This window comes from Artemia franciscana, chromosome 19, assembly GCF_032884065.1.
Source record: "Artemia franciscana chromosome 19, ASM3288406v1, whole genome shotgun sequence".
NCBI classification, from domain to species: Eukaryota; Metazoa; Arthropoda; class Branchiopoda; order Anostraca; family Artemiidae; genus Artemia; species Artemia franciscana.
Genome location: NC_088881.1, coordinates 34,473,910 through 34,493,686, shown reverse-complemented (window position 1 = coordinate 34,493,686; position 19,777 = coordinate 34,473,910). Strand labels below are relative to the sequence as shown.

General features: G+C 33.9%; 1 protein-coding gene across 16 annotated transcripts in view; it reads left to right on the top strand.

Moving 5' to 3' along the window:
• Positions 1–16,412, top strand: part of LOC136039604 (excitatory amino acid transporter 3-like) — a 180,120-nt gene extending 163,708 nt beyond the window's left edge. For 13 of the 16 annotated variants that reach the window (XM_065723488.1, XM_065723485.1, XM_065723481.1 and 10 more), the window contains 4 exons: positions 1,401–1,535; positions 13,770–14,006; positions 14,116–14,133; positions 14,259–16,412. In XM_065723488.1, coding sequence (XP_065579560.1) covers positions 1,401–1,535; positions 13,770–14,006; positions 14,116–14,133; positions 14,259–14,307 — 439 coding nt within the window. In that variant the 3' untranslated portion in view covers positions 14,308–16,412. Of the gene's footprint in view, positions 1–1,400; positions 1,536–13,769 lie in introns of all 16 variants that reach the window. The other 3 variants (XM_065723486.1, XM_065723477.1, XM_065723479.1) reach the window with 2 other exon arrangements.
• The last annotated feature ends 3,365 nt before the right edge of the window (positions 16,413–19,777 follow it).

Sequence of the window (19,777 nt, the reverse complement as noted above, 5' to 3'; positions counted from 1 at the left end):
AATCATTCATTCATTGTCTTCTTCACCTGTAGATGGTGCTTCGGATTATTTTTTTTTTAATTACAATTTATCACGTTCAAATCTACCCAATTAACTATAAGTATGACCAGAGGGGTGAACCCCCAGCCTGACTGTCAAAAGTTATCTATAGAGGAGATAGTAGCTTTTGATGCTGCTTGTCTCTGTCATGATAGTGAGAAATACAAATAAATACGGTTCTATGTTCTTATTAGGCCCGTCAATGCTTATTGAAAATCATCCTTGCCCCTATGTGGATCGCAATCGTCCCCAACGTAATTTTATGCCTATTTTGGGAGCCTGTCTTATATTTTCAAAGTTTAAAAAAAATGCAAGCAGAAAGAAATTCTTAATTCAAAAGTTTCTTAGAGAAACAACACAATATCCGTACTTTGTTTAAAGTTTAGACGTTAAGGTTTATGATCACTAGTTGATTGTTATAACCAAAGACAAAATCAGAGACTACGTTCCTATAGCTTCATGCCAAAAGTGTGCTTTACTTTTATTGGTTATTATGGGAGAAAAAACAAGATTAGATAATACTGAGTTGCAAATTCATTTTCTTTTATTTATTTTCTTAAATTCACTTTCTTTTATTTTTAGTATGAGAATACTAAACAACTAAATAGAGTAAAAGTTTCTAAATCACATGGTACTTGACAATGTAAGTCGACCATCAATTCAAAGTTTTTAGCCATTGAAACATATTCTTCAGATTAAAAATACAAATAATCTACCTGATATTTATAAACTTATTAATCCTGCTAGAATTAATAAAACATTTTCTCATAAATATACTCAATGCCTACTGAATGTCTCTTGTCAAGTGCCTGAGTCAACCTTTTTAACATCTCTGCGTGGAACTTACACCAAGCATTCGGTTCAAGTTCTTCAGTTAAAAAAAAAAACAAAAAAAAAAAAACAGTTGTTCTTATGATATATTGTCAATGATCACCCTTTCCCCTTCAAAGAGACTATAGCAGTTCCGAAGAAGCTATTAGCTTTAGACATAGTTTCAGCTCAAAATGGGAAAGTCAAACCAGTTATTCTATGGAGGCAACTATTTTACTATAAAAAATTGGAACATATGAGAAACTTATCCAAAGTTTTTCACATATAATCTCATAAAGATAACATACTCTAGATGCGTTTCTCGATTGTATGTAAATATATTTAATGTTGGCATTTCGAGAAGATTTTGCTGAGGCATATTTGACTTATTTAGTGGTACAGGAATAAATTTATTTTAGTACTCGACAAGAAAGATGTTGATAGTAAAAGAAGAAAAAGAAAAACAAAAATAGAAAGAAAAATAATCTAATAGGAAATTGGCTCAAGAATTTGACTATTAAAAATCGACTTTTATAATTTTATGTTTTTAGCATAACATCAACAGCAGCAAGTATTGGTGCCGCCGGAATTCCCCAAGCTGGATTAGTTACCATGGTGATGGTGCTGGATACCGTTGGTCTACCAGCAGAAGATGTTACCCTAATTCTTGCCGTTGATTGGTTCTTGTAAGTATGACTTAGTTTAAGAAGCTAATGAATTTAAAGAACTTCTATAATTTAATGGGTCGTGTAATCTGAATAGTTAAGGTTCCGTAGATATTGTTCTGCTGAAGAGGTTAGGAGATTGTAAATATGCTACCAGAAGGAAGGGGATAAAAGGAATTTTTTTGTCATAAATATTATGTTTTGTCCAGCATAAAATGCAACAGAGGGAGGGGAAGATGTCAAATTTCAAATTCACCCATTTTCTTCCATTGGAACGTATGGGATGAGTATTTTTGGACGGGAGAAAGGTTTGATGATTAGAATCATCAAGGGTGCCGGCAGAAAATTTTCCGGGGGGGACCAGACGCCAAAATAACAGTAGTGGTTGGGTGACAGGGAATATATTTCAGGATATTTTTTCGTACTAATAAGTTTATTTTTAAATACTTTTAGCACAAAACTGTCAAACAAAAAGAGTAATTAAATTGCAGACTAAATGAAACAAAATATCAGTAAATTTTAAACGACAAGGATTCCTGGTAAAGGGATCAATTTGTTCAATCAATAATTTATTTAATTATTATGCATTGAATCTTAAAAGAAAATCAAACTCAAACCAAAATTACAGAAATATCTATTGCTTTGGTAGATCAAAGCAGATGTAGACCTGTCTTTATGAAATATCCTACGACTTAGAATAGTTTACAGAGGGAGTAGCTACTCAAAAATCCCACGTTTTGATTTTATAAAGGTTACGTAAAATGTAACTCTTCCATAACAGGACAGGTCTCTCCCTCGAACTTAAATCCCTTATATATTCAGACATTTAGAAAAAGATAAGATAACAAAAGAAAAAAAAAATTAAAACCTTATTTATCTAGCTGTCAAATTAATTCTCTTTCTTTTGATTGCCTTATTCAACTAAATAATTTTCGTCACAAGAGAATCTTATCAAAATGTTTTTCATAAAACACTGGAAGTAAAAAGTGACTTTGGTCAATATTCACAAAAACTAAAAATGGAATTCTCATGGCAATTCCTACACCGGCAGTATTGGCTTTTTATGCAGATTCTAAATATATAAAATTCTTTCAGTTTATTGTTACCAAAACCAAACATCTGAGAAAATTCGCCTGATTTTTGAACAAATGAGAAATATTCCCAAAAAAGCAAGCGATCTCATTGAAAATCCCTTTATTAGATATATCATATATTAGAACCCTATTGTAGAGGTTTCAATCTCCAATCTTCAAAATGTGGAATTTCGCTTCTTTTTTTTTCGAAGAAACTTCATTGAAGCATATTTATCTGTTTTGTTTTTTTCCCATGGGTGATTGTATCAAATCAAAGGTCCAAGATAATTCGGAAGGAGCTAATTCAAACGTAAAAATAAGGTTCTTGTTTAAATGACCATACAGATTAGGCCACGGGAAGGCAGTGTAGTCTTGTTTCCTGCCATTTTAAAGTACCAAACTACAACTTTACCTCAAAGAGGACGAATTTGTAATCAATTTGAAATTCTGAGAAGTTGATTGATTTAAAAGTATCAATATCTATGTTCTGAGGCTTCCCAGTTGCAAAAGAAGTGAATTCCAGTAAGTTCCTAGAAAAGTACATTTTAATGCAAAAAGTGCTTACTCTTCATGAGGCTTCATATAAATGTTGAAAGAGGTAAGGGGGAATATGAAATAATTAAATTGTTATCTATACAGCTAAAATGTTACATTCCCTTATCTACCAGCACAGAGGTGGAAACCCCAAGGCAGGCCATAATCGGTCTCGCCAGGAAATTTCTTTGGGTTGGGAAATACTGCTAGGAACTTAGTTTACAACAATTGTATATGGTAATATTTTTCTGTTTCTATTTATATGAAATACTTCAATGTATTTAAACAAATATCGATAAGGCAATACTATTATAGAGGTTGTGATGGCTTCAGTTATGTAGAAAATCAAGTCTCATAGAATTTCCATCCATGCAAACAATAATGCTCCTTTTCATCCCACTGAAATTCTTTAGTAGTAATGTTAACAAGGATTTTTTTTACCAAAATTACAATTCATTGCCAATTCTTTAAGTACATTCAAATTTTATCCAAAATTGAAATTGCAAATTTAGACGTAAGATTGTACTAATCAACGTACAATTATTGATTTACACAATTTAAAATCAATAAAACAGGGATTTAAAGACCAGTACATCAAACTATATCTTGGTCAGGCCTGGGTATGATTTGGAAAACAATCAGAAATTAAATTAAAAAAGGAGCTTTTCAACTGACAGCAAGGAACAGATTTTAAACCAATTTGAACAGATTATTCACTATATGAAGGGGCTGTCTCCTCCTTAGCTCCTTAATCTTTACTGTGAAGATTAGCTTTTGTCCAAATTTTTAAAGAAAATTTGCAATCGGAAAACCCAAAGATTTTTTGAAAAACTAAAAAACTTTTGTTTAATGAGCAAGACGTTGAGAAGTGGGCAATTATATACAGAGTAATTTCAATTTGTTCTAAGCTTTAAACTTGCTCCTTACTTTTGTTAAAAAACCTTTTCTATTTGTTTAATTATATTTTATGAAACTGTAAAGTCTCATGAATACAATATTTTTGGTAATCTAAAAAAAAGCCATCAATATTCCAATGATATCTGTTTGGATTTGATGGTTAATCAAACAGTTCGTGGTAACGAAATATAAGCAAGGAGCGACCCGGCTCAATAGTAACCAAAACTCTAAAAAATAAAATTTTGATGCAATAGATATATCAAAAGAATTGGCTTATTACGCTAATTCGAAACATATAAGTTTCATTAAGGTTATTCTTATCCATCAAAAACTACAAACCTAAGAAAATTTGACTGATTTCTAGAATTCATAAAATTTTAATGAAAATCACACCATCAGATTCAGCGTTTCAAAAAACTCTACTGTAAAGTTTCAAGTTCATATCTGCAAAAATGCAGAATTTTGTTATTTTTACCCGAAGTAAGATCACGGATGCATGTTTTTTTTGTTGTTTTTTCCAAGAGGTAATCGTATCGACCCAGTCGGCCTAGAAAACCAGGAGATAGCTCATTGTAACGGAAATGAAAAGTTCTAGTGCCATTTTTTGGGTGACCAAAAGAATTAACAGTAAATAGGCCCCTCCCACTCCACCTCTTTCTCAAAATCGTCTGATTAAAATTTTAAGATAGCTGTTTTGCTCATCATAGTTGAAAGGCTCATTAACTATGCCTTTGGAGATAAAATGACCTCCCACAGCCCTTGGGGAAAGGTTTTTAAGTTCTGAAATTTGCCAATTGCTTACGTATAGTATTTGTTGGTGAGAAGTATCCATACACTTTTCAGATGGGAAGGAGACGACAAATTTTCTAGACGGTGAGAATATTCCATGGAGAGGAAAATTTCCACGGGGTGAACTTTTCAGGGGACATTTTCACACTGTGTGAATTTTCCAGAATTCCTATGCGAAACGTCTTTATATGTCTTGCTTTCTCTTCCCAATTCGATTTTACACGTGAAGATGTTAAAGGTAATTGTCCGGGATAAATTTTCGCCAGGATTGAATTTTCGAGAGGATATTTCTGTGGGGAGGGAGATTTTTCTGTGGAGGTGGATCTAGATATCCTGGCATCATTTAAAAAAGATCAGAAATCAAGTTAAAAAAACAAACAAGTTATTTGAACTAAAAGTAAGGTGCAACACTAAAACTTAAAACGAACAGAAATTATTACATAAATGAAGGGGTTTCCCCTCCTCAACACCTCGCTCTTTACGCCAAAATTTAAATTCTAACCCAATTCTTCAAAAACGGGCCTGAAACACAAGGGCTGCTTAATTAGAACAATACGTTACCTTTTTTGAAACTGTCGAAAAACTGTAGTGTGAAGAGCGAGGTGTTGAGAAGGAGGCCAACCACTCATACGTGGAATAATTTCTGTTTGTTTTAAGTTTTAATGTTGTTCCTTACTTTCAGTTGAAAAAACTAATTTTTTTAATTTATTTGAGGAAGCTTAGATAAAAATATTTTCTAAAGGCAACGGAAAAAGTATATCGATTAAAGTAAAAGTATATAAAAATGAAAAAGTAATTAATTACAAAAATACACAAAACAATAGCCTACTTTCAAAAACTATAATAATAACTCCTAGCATTCAGTTCTGTTGAGCAATGCCGAAGCGCTGGACAGATACTTTCTAACCATATCGACAGTTTTGAATTTGGTAATCAAACACCAACATATTTAATTCCTTTAGGCCTCAGTGCTTGTAGAAAATAACGCATTATCAAAGTAGTTTGTTCAAAGTAAAACGTTAAAACTAAGATGAAGAAAATCAAATAAAAAAATTTTAAATCAACATATCTAATTTAATTTTGAATACAAAAAACCAATATATTTGACACCTTTATGCTTAATAACTGTAAAACATTCAATTTTTATCAAAGTAACAACTAGATAAATACAATCACTCATGGAAAAAGAATGCTAATAAAACACGAATAATGTATCCGTTCAGGGGGAAAATACAGAAATTCCCAGTATTTTCGATCCAGAGAAAGATTTGTGATTATAGTGGCTTCATATATCAGCTCATGGTACTCTTGCAATGCAAGCAAAAGCTGACAGCATATTTTTGCCGAAATTGCCCCTTAATGAGCTATTTTCCGTGTGTTTTCTATAAATATATGAACTTTCTTGTGTGCTAATAACTTCACTAATTACTAACAAACAAATACATATTTAGGATCCCCATTAAAAGCTGATTTTTTTTTATTTAATGTTATCCATAGTTAGGCTCTTATACTTTCGTTATTGACAAGGAACTTTATTTACTTACCATTCATTACTATGAAGAATTTAATTTTTCATTTTCGTTACTCCGACCAAATCATATAGAAATAATGTTTGTGGAAAACTGGAAAGAGGTCACTCAGTCACAAACTAAAACTTATATTTTCCTTATTAAAAGTCAAAATCTATTGGCAGGCAGCCAACAATAGGGCAACACACATTTTTTCCATGCTTTTCCCCTATTCTGCTGTCTTTTCTTTGGTTTCCTTATAATTACCTTATAGTCCCAAGTTTTCATGGGGGTCCATGGCCCCCTAGCTCTCCCCCCTCCCCTGCTGGTGCCCATGAGAAACGTGCTTTATGCATGCATAATCTAATTTTCAATACAGTTTAAAACAACCTTTGAAAAAAATTTTGCGGAGGGTGGGAGTGTCCTTAAAACTGATCTATTTGAATATAAAGTGCTAAGAACTGCTAAGACAAGGAAGTGTTAGATATGGGTGACATAAATATGAATTTGAAGAAAATTGAAAACAAACTGAAACTGTCTGTTTGTTGTTTTAGAGAATTTTGTTTTGAAAAGTTATATCCAGATACGGATAATAGGAAAATTCTTTCTGCATATTTACTATGAATATTGTATCAGTAGTTTATGTGGAGTGGATTGTCATTCAAGAAAATATTGAACAGAGGTGTTAGTTTCAACAAGTCAATCATTTTTGTATCTTTAAACTCGAATAATATACATGCTCAGCATGTGGTGGTAAAATTTGTTTTGAATATTTGACAAATCAAGCAACCATAAGGTAAAATAGTAAAAAGTTTTGAATAGCAATGGACAACTAAACATAACCACTATTTGCTTGAAAAATTTATGGAATATTGAAACATTGTTCAAAGTACTAAGAAAATCAAAATATAAAGATATTAACCTCCATTTCATAGTTTACCCCCTAGTCAATCATACCGGAAAAACATGATTTTCCATGATTTTTCGTAGAATTTTTAAACCTGTGAATTCTTTACGCAAGTACCACATTTTCATCAGTTTTACAACGTTGAACCAATTAATGTTCCAAATTTGACGGTTCTTTTCGCCCCTACAAACATTAACAATCTACTGAGGCTCAGGGACAGCTAAACGTTCCCAGTAAAGCCATACTTCTTAAGCTGCCTTGTTCCATAAGTTTTTTAGCTGATTTTTCCACGCTTTCTCCCACGTTCTTTTTTTTATCAGAACTTATGATAATAAGTATCCATGTAGTAAAGAATAGAAAATATTCTTGAGCCAAGATTGATCTTTGAGGCCTAGGGGCAGCCAAAGATTCAGAAAAAAACCATAATTCTTAAACTGCTTGGTATCATAAGTTTTTTTGCTCATTTTTGGCTAATTTTTCATCCACCCTTCTTTCTTTGGCAACCACTACTATTGAAACTAGCCCACTACTACTACTACTAGCTACTAGCCCACTTCTATCATTATGGAAAATCCTCTCAACTTATCCTCCCTCTCAATAAAATCAGATCAAATTTCTGAGATAATTATTTGGTTCAACATTGTTTGAAGCTGGTTTTGTATTAAATCAAGAGTTAAGCAAGGTTGTGTTCTATCACCCTTTATACGGATCATTTTGATAGATTTGGTCTTAAGGGCACAGGAAAGGCAATGAGAGACCACGGAATCAAATGGGGAGGATAAATTTTCCTGGACTTAGACTATGCTGAGGATGATTTAAGCACCCTAGATGAAAGTGTGATTAAAATGGAGGAACTTTAGAGGTTTTACGTATTCAAGGTGCTAGAATAGGCTTAAAAATAAATGTTAAGAAGACAGTCACTAAGCCTAGGAGTAACTGAAAATGAAAATGTGACGTTGGGTAATGAAAAGATTGATAAGGTGGCCAGCTTCACTTACCTCTGTAGTATTATTAGCAAAGACGATGGGAGCAGTGAAGATGTTAAAAATAGAATAGCCACGGCTCAGGGTGTTTTTTCACAGTTAAAAAAGGTTTGGAAGAATAGGGAGATTAGAATATTGGAAGCTACAGTGATGACCATGGCAAATATGGCTCTGAAGCATGGGCGCTCTGAAAAGCAGATGAAGATTTGCTAGATGTTTTCCAGAGAAATTGCCTACGGATTGTTCTAGGTACTCGGCTGACTGACCATATTTCAGACAGTAGGCTGTACGAAAAGTGGGGCTCAATCCCGCTTTCTAGGGCTATAATGAGAGAAACGTTGAGGTGATATGGCCAGGGCACGCTTTGTGGATGAAGGATGAAAAATTGCCAAAGATTATTCCTTTTGGCCTACCGTCTAGTGAAAGCAGGTCGTCCACGATTGGGGTGGGAGGATATCATAAAGAAAAATTTAAAGAAAATGGGAACTTCCTGGGAGGGTGTAAAGAGGGAGGCTTTGAATAGATTGGGATGAAGGAGGAGCGTCAGACGGCTTGGTGCTGCGGTGAGATTCTAGTAGTAGTAGCAGAAGTAGTAGTAACGTACCACCAAAAACTGTATTACTGAACACGAGGGGTCCCTGAATTGGATTTTCAAGTTTTTGCCGATTTTCTAAGGCATATTTGGTTGTTTTAGTTTCCACTTAGCCAATTCAAGCAATCAGATTTCATTTCACTGTCCTTGGTACCTTATTAGCACTTCACTCTGAATAGTATTATTTAATTTCTTATGAGTTTGCTTTTAATTTCTTGTTTTCACTTATAAGACTTAACAACACTGGCAAGAAACATACTCTAGCTTTCCGTTATCGTCTAAAGCATGAGATTTTTTTTCTAGGATGATAAAAGAAACTGTCTTTGTCCTTGAAATAGGATGCCATGCACTGAGACCGTATTTCTTCTTACAAAGATTTTCAAAACCAATGAAGAGAAGGACCCTTCAGCAGTTTATTAAAACGTCCCCAAGCTAACTTATTTACCTTTTTCGATTATCGAAGCTTCCGACTATAAGAGGGGAAAATCATTCCCGCAGGGGAAATTAAGGAGTTTTCTCATCTGAACTCTTTCAGCAATGAACTGGATTGGCTTCGCTTGGACGAGTCTAAGCAGTGATATACCGTTTTCGATACGGTTGGAAGCATAATGATTTTATGATTGACGGAGAATCTGTTTAAAGATGCGATAGCCGAGTTTACCATTTCACGCATGAAAAATGCAAAATAGGAGAAAATAAACCAAAAGCTTATATATTTTCCAAGAATCAACAGATTTTGAATCTAAAGAATTTTCAGATTGGTTTAAATCTTGGTTTCTCACTTTATACACCTTTCAACTATAGTTTTTTTTTTTAATGATGTGTGATTCATTATGATGACCTAAGCATGTTCGATTAGACCATCAATTCTCAATCATTTTCAAGATGACCCCCCCCCTCCCTACTAAAAAACAGGTTTACAGAAAACAGGACACTTCCCCTTTTGCGCTAAAATTAAAATATAGTCTTTGCCTATTTATTTGTATAATCAATAGAGCCTAATCAATAAGCCGCCCTAGCTGAGTTTTTAGCACGCTTGACTTAAGACGCTTTGCCCGAGAGAACAGGGGTTTGGGACCTAGTGTCACTGGTTATTTGGTTTGAACGGGGGTCATTGGTGTGAGTGTGGGCTCGGCCAGATCTTAAATGGGTACCTGAAGAAATCTGGGGAAGGTAAACAGGAAGGGTGTGAGAAAGTACAGGAAGGCAGACCCCCCATTGCGACTCCTGACCGAAGGGCCATGAAACGGAGATCAGCACGGTCGGTAGGAATTGTAGAATTCAAGGCCACACTCCTTATTTTCATTATTTTAGCTTTACGTAATTATGTAATTGATTATTGACTTAATTTTAGAATTTTCATGTGCATTTCATTGAGATTTTTTCATTAATACAAAAATAATTCTTTAACCCATAAGCCTTTAATTTTACCTGAATGATTTTTAAGAATTCATGTATGAGATAACAACACTCCTGTGAGAGGGTGACCCCCAGGTTGTGCGACATTGGCAGGTAGACATTTTGATCGCGGGAGTTAATTTTAAACCATATTGCGATTGGCGACTGTATACATTAGATATGGTTTGATTATAATTTACAGCGATATATGAACTACTGACAATAAGTATCCATGTTATAAAGAATAGGAGATAGTCTGTGAACCAAGACTGGAATATTGGAAGCCATGACAATGAAAATGGTCAAGTATGTTTCTGAATATAGACGCATCGGAGGATCTCTTAAATGTTTTTCTGTGGAATTGTCAAAATACAGTGCTAGACAGGAGCCGTATCCAAGATTTTTTCGTGCGGGGGGGGGGGGGGGGGTTACAAAAAAAAAATCGAAAATTTTATTATGTTCATTTTTGTTTCGTTTTTACGAGTCCGACAAACATTCTGGGGGGGGGGTGAAAATTCCCTACCCCCTGGATATAGTCTTAACGTTAGGTATCCCTTTGACTGACTTCATATCAAACAATAAGCAGAATAAAAAATATTTTTTAATCCCACTATCTAGGGCAATCATGAAAGACCAGTTAAGGTGGCTTGGCCAGATTTTACGGATGATGGATGACATATTGTCAAAGATTATCTCTTTGACCATCCATTTAGGGCCAAACAAAAATCGGTTCGTTCCCGAATGGGATGAGAAGAGGTCACAAGGTACGACATAATGGAAGTCAAAACTTCACGAGAAGGAGTAAAGAGTTAAGCTTTAAATAAGTTGGGGTGGAAGAGGGGTGTACGCAGCTGTTTTGGTGACTTATGTACTGCAGTGAGTTGCTAGTAGCAGTTGTTTTTTTTTTTACTTATTTGAAAGTCAGTGTTTTACAAAATTACTCTATATTTTACAATTCACTATAAAAACAGTTTCTAAGCTGCTAATAACATTTGACAATAGACAATTATTGTCAATTATCATAATAAATGTTAAGAAAAACGGGTTTATTCGAATTACAGCGTGATTGAAGAAAAAACTTGGAAAAGTTATTAGAAATATACTGAGAAATGTTTATTCCAATAAATAAAAATAGACGTAAGACCGAAACAAGTAACGTATATTTATGAGCAGACCACCTAATACAATCTGGCACGCCGCTTCAGGGTTGTGGGATTTTTTTTTTAGATTGTGTAAGGGCCATGGTTAAAATCATTACAACAAAGCCTAGTGCAGATAAAAAGAAGTATAATAGGAAAGATTTTCAATGTAATATTCTGTGTTTTCTATTTTATTAGCTATTTATTAGTGAACAATTTAAGAATTATCTTAATCGATGTAAAAGTATAATAATTTGTATATTAATAGATTCTCCCTTAAGTTAGGCACCCCTAAGCTGTACAATAGAGAAAATTGTGTATCCTAATTTGATGGTAGTAGACCTGTTCGAGAGAGTTTTAATTTGGTTCGATGCCAGCACTCTTGCCGAACATTTTTTAAAATTATTTTTATGGTTTTTTTCTCGTGTACCTCAGGTTTGTCCTCTACTTATTATTCTACTACTTATTATACTACTTATTATTATACTTATCCTCTCTTATTATTCTACTTATTATTATTGTCCTCTATCGAATCTGAAATTCATCAGTCCACTGACTCGATTAGTAGAGCAAGGGATGACCACTATCGTTTTTAGGCATCCTCTTTGATAAAAAAAAAAAGAAAAAAAAATGTTTTAAGCACCATTTTGAATTGATTATAATGAAGGTATGCAGAAGCCTTGACATTTTGAGAAAGGTCTCAAATACGTCTTTTTATGGCTAATTCTGAGAATCCTCTTTCATAGTGTTATGTTTCTTGCACATGGTTGAATTGATAGATTTTTAAAGGTAACTTTAATATCTTTAAATGTATCGCAAAATAGAGAATTCAAAAGACAAATTGTCTGTTTACTATTTGAAAAGTAATTATCATCTATACCATCCAATTACGAAATTTAAATTATTTCACATTAATCCATACTGAATTGTTAATTAAATAACTATCCTTAAAATGAATATAGTGCACGTTTCATGCTTTTAACAAAGAAAAATACAAAGTTACAACATACGCTAAGATACAACAGTGCTACCTACGTCAAAAGGGATTTGTCTTTGAGAAGCGGAAGAAAGAATTTTTTAATTTTTTTTACCAGACCACTTTGTATTGAAGGATTTGTCGTAGAAAATTTGTATAGGGCTCATTCAATTGTAGATTTAGAGTTTTAATTGCTTTGCAAGCGTGAGAAGTGATTGGAAGGCAACGAGCCACCCAGGTCCTATTTTTTTCTGCCCACCCCGAAACCCGAAAGTAATCCGGTAGATATTTGGGCATTTAATTTGATGTCTAATTTTCCTTCTTTTCTTACACCGCTTTCTAACATTTAACATAAAACCATAAATTCAATCCAGAAACAAATCTCTCAATACTTAAGACTTAATGGGTGTACGCACATCGTTCAATTTTCTTCAGTTCCTCGGAGATCTTTCCATTACCCTTAGATTTTCTTCTTTTGTATTTGATTGGTCAAATTATAAGCTTTGTAATTCTGAGTATGTTCAAATTCCGCATACTCCAACTCTGAAACCGGGTGTCAATCCCTTATTTGCTTTTCACTTTATATGGAAATAAACTGCCTTATTCGGTTTGAGAATGTCGCTCGTTTAGCATCCTCAAAAGAGTTGCGAATAAAATTTTAGTTTCTGATTGATTTTTGGGTTATTGGATGCCGGTTTTGCTAAGGGATCAGAATAATTTCTTATAACCTATTTTTTCATTTTCTTACTATTAATTCTCTATTTATTATTTATTTCTTCTACTATTTCCCTCTTTTGCTGTCTTTTTTCCATTTTTTTATCTTTAATTTTTTTATGTTTTTTATCGTCTCTTTACCTTTATCTCATTTTTTTCAAGTATATTTTATGCATTAGTGTTTAAATAGTATTCGTATTTCCGCTCTTTTAAGGCCATGACGCTTTCCGAATACTTCAAACCTTTATTGTACAAGAAAGAATAAAACCTTGCTACTGCTTCTTTTTCAATAACATTTTCCTTTGTCTACAAATTTCTGAGGAGTGCTTAATCTTAGGGGTGAAGATGTATGGTTCCTGTGTATTCAAAATAAAGAACTGCTTTTTCCTCTTTTAAAACCTGTTGTAGCACAGTGGATTAATGCTCTGCTTGGTAATACGGAGCACCCGGGTTCGATCCCTGCTGCAGCAAGGTTGGGTGACAAGCTTCCTACTTGTTCCTGTAAAAAAATACTCAGCAACTGAAACGTCGACTCGACGCCCTATGCGCCAGCAATGGCTCAGGAAGATCTTTATCTTCTTTAACTTTTACCTCTTTTGATCCAAAACTGTCTTTTACTTCTGCACTTATTAAAAATTATTATTATTATATTTTATAATAATAATTATATTCGTTATATTATTTATTATATTATTGGATTATATTTTATAATAATACTTATTATTTATATTTTATTCCTTTGCAGGGACCGCTTCCGTACATTCACCAACGTCCTTGGAGACTCTTTAGGGGCTGGAATCGTCAATCACCTTTCCAAAAAAGACTTATCTGAAATGCCACCTCCACAGCAATTTGTAACAATTCCGCCTATGGCTAACCCAGATGATTTCACCTTAGAAATGGAAAAAGAGCTCAATGGAATGGCAGTGACTACAGCTGAAAGATCTCAACCAGCAGAAGACGTCTGGCAGTCTACATCCATGTAATATATATTCTATAAAATGGTTCTAGTGTCATTGTTATTAAAACCAGTGTATTAGCTTGTCACAGCTGATGTTTCAAAGACACTAATTCTGTTTCATTTTTCGTAGCGAGCAAATGGAGCAGAGGTAAGATCCTGTCTAAGTGTTTTCAGTGTGTGTTTCTGTGTTGCATAGTCTGCAGAACGATGTCAGCTTTTGGTGTTGATTTAGCTGTGATTGTGAATAAATCCTTACAATAGCTACTTTTTAAGGGATGGTGACGAGAAGCAACGGCTGAACGGAAAGGAGACACTGTGCTGACACGTTTTCAAGGCCACGTTTCACCTTACTACACGTTTTCAAGAACTTTGTACAAAATTGTTTGTTGACATTTATTTCATTGGTTTACTTCTACGGTTTCGCAGAGATTTGAATTGCTGCTCATTCAATTGGTTACTGTCATCTTTACTGCCATGTTGTTTGCCCCTGAGTGTTGTACAGTGGAAATTAGTAAAACTTGTATACATATATGTTTTGGACAGGACCAGCAATGGATATATAAATCCTAAGGACAATTGCCACGGATCTTTGCAAACATTTTTCTAGGGGGTAATTTATGAAACTTAAAACAAATTTCTGGCCAGTAGAAACGTATGAAAAATACTGTCTGGGGAGGGGTATTTGTCTGATTTCATTAATCTTATGGGTGTCCATGACAAATTCAGTTATTCTTTACTTCAAAAATCAATTTATTTTTTTTATCTTTTTGATGACCAAATTTCAAAAGTTTGGTCCTTCTTGCTACTTGCTTGCTGGCCCTGGTTTAAGGACTCATTTCTTTAATGGGACTTGTTTTATTCTATTTTATATTCTTTGGTACATCTACTTTAGTCATTTTGCTTTATTTTATAGTATGCTTGCTACTAGGATAGCATTTTCTTAAAAATATCTATAGAAATACAAGATATTAACGCTTTGTTATTTTTTAATTTCGACCTAAATGCATCACTTATAAAATCATCAAAGTTTCAGCAGGTAATGTCCGAGTAACTTCTGACTGCAATGGCATATAGCTTGAATTCAGCTTTTAAAATATTTTGGTTTTGACAGCAAAATTTAGTTTGTTCGCATCGAACTCAGAATTTCCCTTTTTCTTAAGAGTAGGGACTCCTGAAGGAAAAGAAAAATGTTTTTATTGCTAAGAACCAGTCTGTATAAGTTACTATTTGTTTTTTTCCAAACTTAGGGTACGGCCAAGTTTAATCACTTCAAAAATATGGCTCTGAGCATGGAAAACTGTTTCTATTCACTATTATTTCTAGCTGGCGGTTCTCTTGTTCAATTGTGGTTTTAGGCCCCATAATCTGGAAATGGGGCAAATTATAACACAGGACAGTAGAAATACAAATTGAAAAGAATTCATGAATATAGATGTCATATAAATAATGTCATATATCAGAAAAACTAGGGAGGGGTGGTAGCTGCCCACCACGTGCTAAGGCCTAGAACCACCGCATCTCTGGTTGTTGGTTCTGTTTTTGCCCGTGAGCATATATTCAATACCGCTTGACTTAGACTTATCAATAGGCAAAAACATGCATACTGTATTTAATGAAGATTTCACAAAGAAAAAAAGAGGGAAAAAATTAAATAGAATAAACATTTGTGCATGGGATAAATTTAACACTAGTCGGTTAGTGATGTTGATATGTTGCCATAGAATTTTGTTATTTTTATTATTTTAAAAAAATGAATTATATATAAATACCAGAACTAAGGGTTGAGTATACCGTTTTATAATTTTCTATCTACCAATTTTGGGATCATTTGTGGTTTAAGTTTTATAAAGATTCAAAGAACTCAGAATAAACTTAAGTTTTTTCTTTATTAGTGCAAAATCCATGCATGAAATTTGTTTCAAAATCATTCAGTTTGCTAATTTTACAATATTAGTGAAAATCAGTCAGTTTTGGACCAATCCATCTTCAAATGTATTCTTAATATCGGAATTTAGAAGAAAAATATCAAAAGCAAATCTAAATTTGAGTTAGTCTTTTAGTTTTTTTTCCTGGACTTTTAGTTACACCTGGAAAACGTTATCCTTTTCTTGGCTGCAAAAATCTAGGAGGAAATAAAACGAAAGGATATTTTTAAATAATTTTTAAAATAGGAAAAAAAATTCGTAAAAAAATTTATTTTCCCTTGCTTCTTGGGTGTGACGTGACTTGACGTAGTTTTTATCAATCTAATTTTTTTTTAATTGTTCTTTGATCTTTCCTCTTTATTTTATGTTTTTATTTATTTTGAGTACATTTGAAATTTTTTGTTTTTTTCCTTTCAAAATTTGGATTTTTTGATAATAAGTCTGATATAAAGTTGATGGTGTTTGTGTACTAAATAGTTTTTCAATAAATAGTATGACCGTCTTTTTTGTCCTTTTTAAAAATTCAAGCACAGAAAGATGTGACCTCTTATTTTTGTGGGATATAAGAAATGCGTTCACAACTCAGAAGGAAAACGTGTTTCCGATTTAATTTTAATGTTATTTGAGACAACTTTTGTGCAAGAACCTTATTTATATCTTTTAACTTGCAGGTGACTTTTAGGGAGGTATTTTTAGAGCTTTATCCCATAACCCACGATAGAGTATCACATATTTAGAAACTATAAGGTAATTGCCCTGGCCGAGTGGATTTGTTCGCTGGATTCAGGATCCTATGTCTGAGAGGATGCGGGTTCGAATCCCAGGTTCAGTTTGGGACGCGGGTCAGTGGCGTGACTCTGTAAGCTTAACCAGAGTCGACCCAGCTCTAAATGAGTACTTGGAGAAATCTGGGGAAGGTGAACAGGAAGGGTGTGCGAAAGCACAGGATGGTTGGCCCCCAGCCCCCCATAGCACTTCTTGGCTGAAGGGCCAAGAAACGGAGATCAGCACCGCCGGTAGGGACTGTAAAGTCTAATGCCGTATCCTTTACCTTTTATTTTTTTATAAGGTAATTGAAGTTGGATTTTGTTTTTTTTGGGAAGCTAAAGCACTTTTTATCTCAACTCTTTTGTAAGAAATCAGGCCAGATTTCTGATCCGACTTAACATAAAAACTGTACCTTTATTAATTCGGATATGTGTCTCTTTTAAGACGCGGAGTTTTTGTCTTCAATTTTGAAGAAAGTATCTTTCAAGCAATTAAAGAAATTAACGACAAGCTCTTATTTCTAAAATTACAACAGAAAAACTGAAAACACCTGAAAAACTGAAAACTACAATAGAAAAATTATAAAATTACAATAGAAAAACCGGGAAAAAAGTGGCTGACTTTTGATCAGCAAGCTTTTTTGAGAAACAATGTCTTGTTTCTTTTCTCATTTTAAGGTTTAAAATTTTGTATATTTCACTTGGGTAATGTCGCTATTTTTAAGTACACGAATCATTTATTGTTAAACTTGAAAGACCACTTCTTTTAAGAAAAGAAAAATTTGTTTCAGATCTTCTTTTCGTGGTTGCAGCAGTAGCTGCATCCTTGACGTCCCTTACGACTCAAGTTCCTATCTTTACCAAGTTAGCAAAGTATCATTATCATATCACCATATCTGAAGAAAGGCATGGGCAGTTTCATTGCTTCTGTCAAATAGAAAATTGACTGTTAAGCAGGTAGCTAATTTCTGTCGCTCCTTTCTCTCCTTGTTGGCTGGTTTTGTATTGGAGTTGGCTGGGTTTGTGTTGGATATTCTGAAATGTCCGGCCAAACTTTAGGGATTATAAAACTGGTGCTCTAGTCGTTTCACTTGTAGAAAAATATTCAGCTGGGGGGGGGGAGGTAAACACTCTTCACATCTCAAACTCAAAGACTACGTCAAATGTTGAAAAATATTTGAGCTTTCACTGTCATTGCCATAAATGTACTAACAATTCATCAAGAGAGGTATGGCGAGGTATCAATAGAGGTATTTACCGTATGAAGCAACAATGACTTTCCTGCTAATTAAATGAAATTTAAGCACCCCTGCTCAAATAATTGGCCTGAAAATTCTGGATACCCCACTCTCCATCAATACGCTTCTCTTCACCATATTGATCATTTATAATTCAAAAAATGTGTTTTTAGCCGCCGTTTAAGCTGTGGGAGACTATCAAACTCAATCATAAACAGTGGGAATGCATTCAAATTGTTGGGCCTTTGTGTCTTGTCACATGTCCTGATCGCATTGTATTCCTCACCTCATTAATCAGACCATTTCCATGTCAGGTAAAATACTGGTGGTAAAATAAATTATGTTTAAAATAACTTTTCAAAACTTCTGGCTCTAAATTATTAAAAGTACTGAAACACAAAATGCCTATCTGCGTATCTCTAATTTAACCTACATCTAGCAAATTCAGCTTTTTAAATGTACTGTACGTACTATCAGTTCCTCTGTCATAATTTCCAATAATAAAAACAGCTTTATTTTGTTGCACCTGTACTCTCTTATAATTTGTGTAAAAATTACTCGCCCATATCATACATCCATTATTAATATAAGACGATACTAACAGATGGTACAATGAAAGCAGTACTATAGTTGGAAAAAAAATATTTAAGTCTACGCAGCATATCAACACCTCTTGACACTTTACATGAAATCACGTCACTTTGTTTTTTTCCAGCTGAGGTCCATAAGCACCCAAAAAGTTTTCAAAACACAAGAGAGTCCAAGGACACAGGGTAAAAAAAAAAAAACTCAAACATATACTCAGAAATGGGAGAACGACTGTTTGTCAAAATGTTTCCTAACTAGAACCCCATATGATAGGAACAAGTCAATATGCAAATTGTGAGACACGGAAAAATCTTTTAAGTAGTTCGCTGCTTACTGATCATAGTTTCTGAAAACAACAATCCAAATTAAGTAGACAAGTAGCTGAAGTCGAAGGGTGAAGGTTAAAACTAAGTAAAAATAGAAGATGCAAAGGCCACCATTTGTATTGGATTGGGAATTGACCCAAAGTTTCTAGTTATGGCCCTTAAATCGGTTGGATTGAAATTTCTTGCAGATTTCAACAAGGTTTGACATGTCCAGGCTGGATACATGTGTAGTCAATCAATTAACACACTGAATTAACTCACACGATGCCAGGGGATAACGGATTTTCTTTAAAGTGCTTAATTTTACGTGTTTTATACTAATAGCCTCGGATTCAAAATCAGCAAGTCCGGAAGTCCTTAAAAATCGATTTTTGTTAAAATAAAACACTACTTTGGAAAAATTTCCTTAGAAGGAGGCCAGTTTATGGAAATTGCTCCTTTCTCCTTCCTATTTTGTTTTGTCTCTCCCGTCCCGTAAATTTTGAAAGATAACTTTTTGTACTATAGTTGGAAAAAAATATTTAAGTCTACGCAGCATATCAACACCTCTTGACACTTTATATGAAATCACGTCACTTTGTTTTTCTCCAGCTGAGGTCCAAAAGCACCCAAAAAATTTTCAAAACACAAGAGAGTCCAAGGACACAGGGTAAAAAAAAACTCAAAAATATACTCAGAAATGGGAGAACGACTGTTTGTCAAAATGTTTCCTAACTAGAACCCCATATGATAGGAACAAGTCAATATGCAAATTGTGAGACACGGAAAAATCTTTTAAGTAGTTCGCTGCTTACTAATCATAGTTTCCGAAAACAACAATCCAAATTAAGTAGACAAGTAGCTGAAGTCGAAGGGTGAAGGTTAAAACTAAGTAAAAATAGAAGATGCAAAGGCCACCATTTGTATTGGATTGGGAATTGACCCAAAGTTTCTATTTATGGGCCTTAA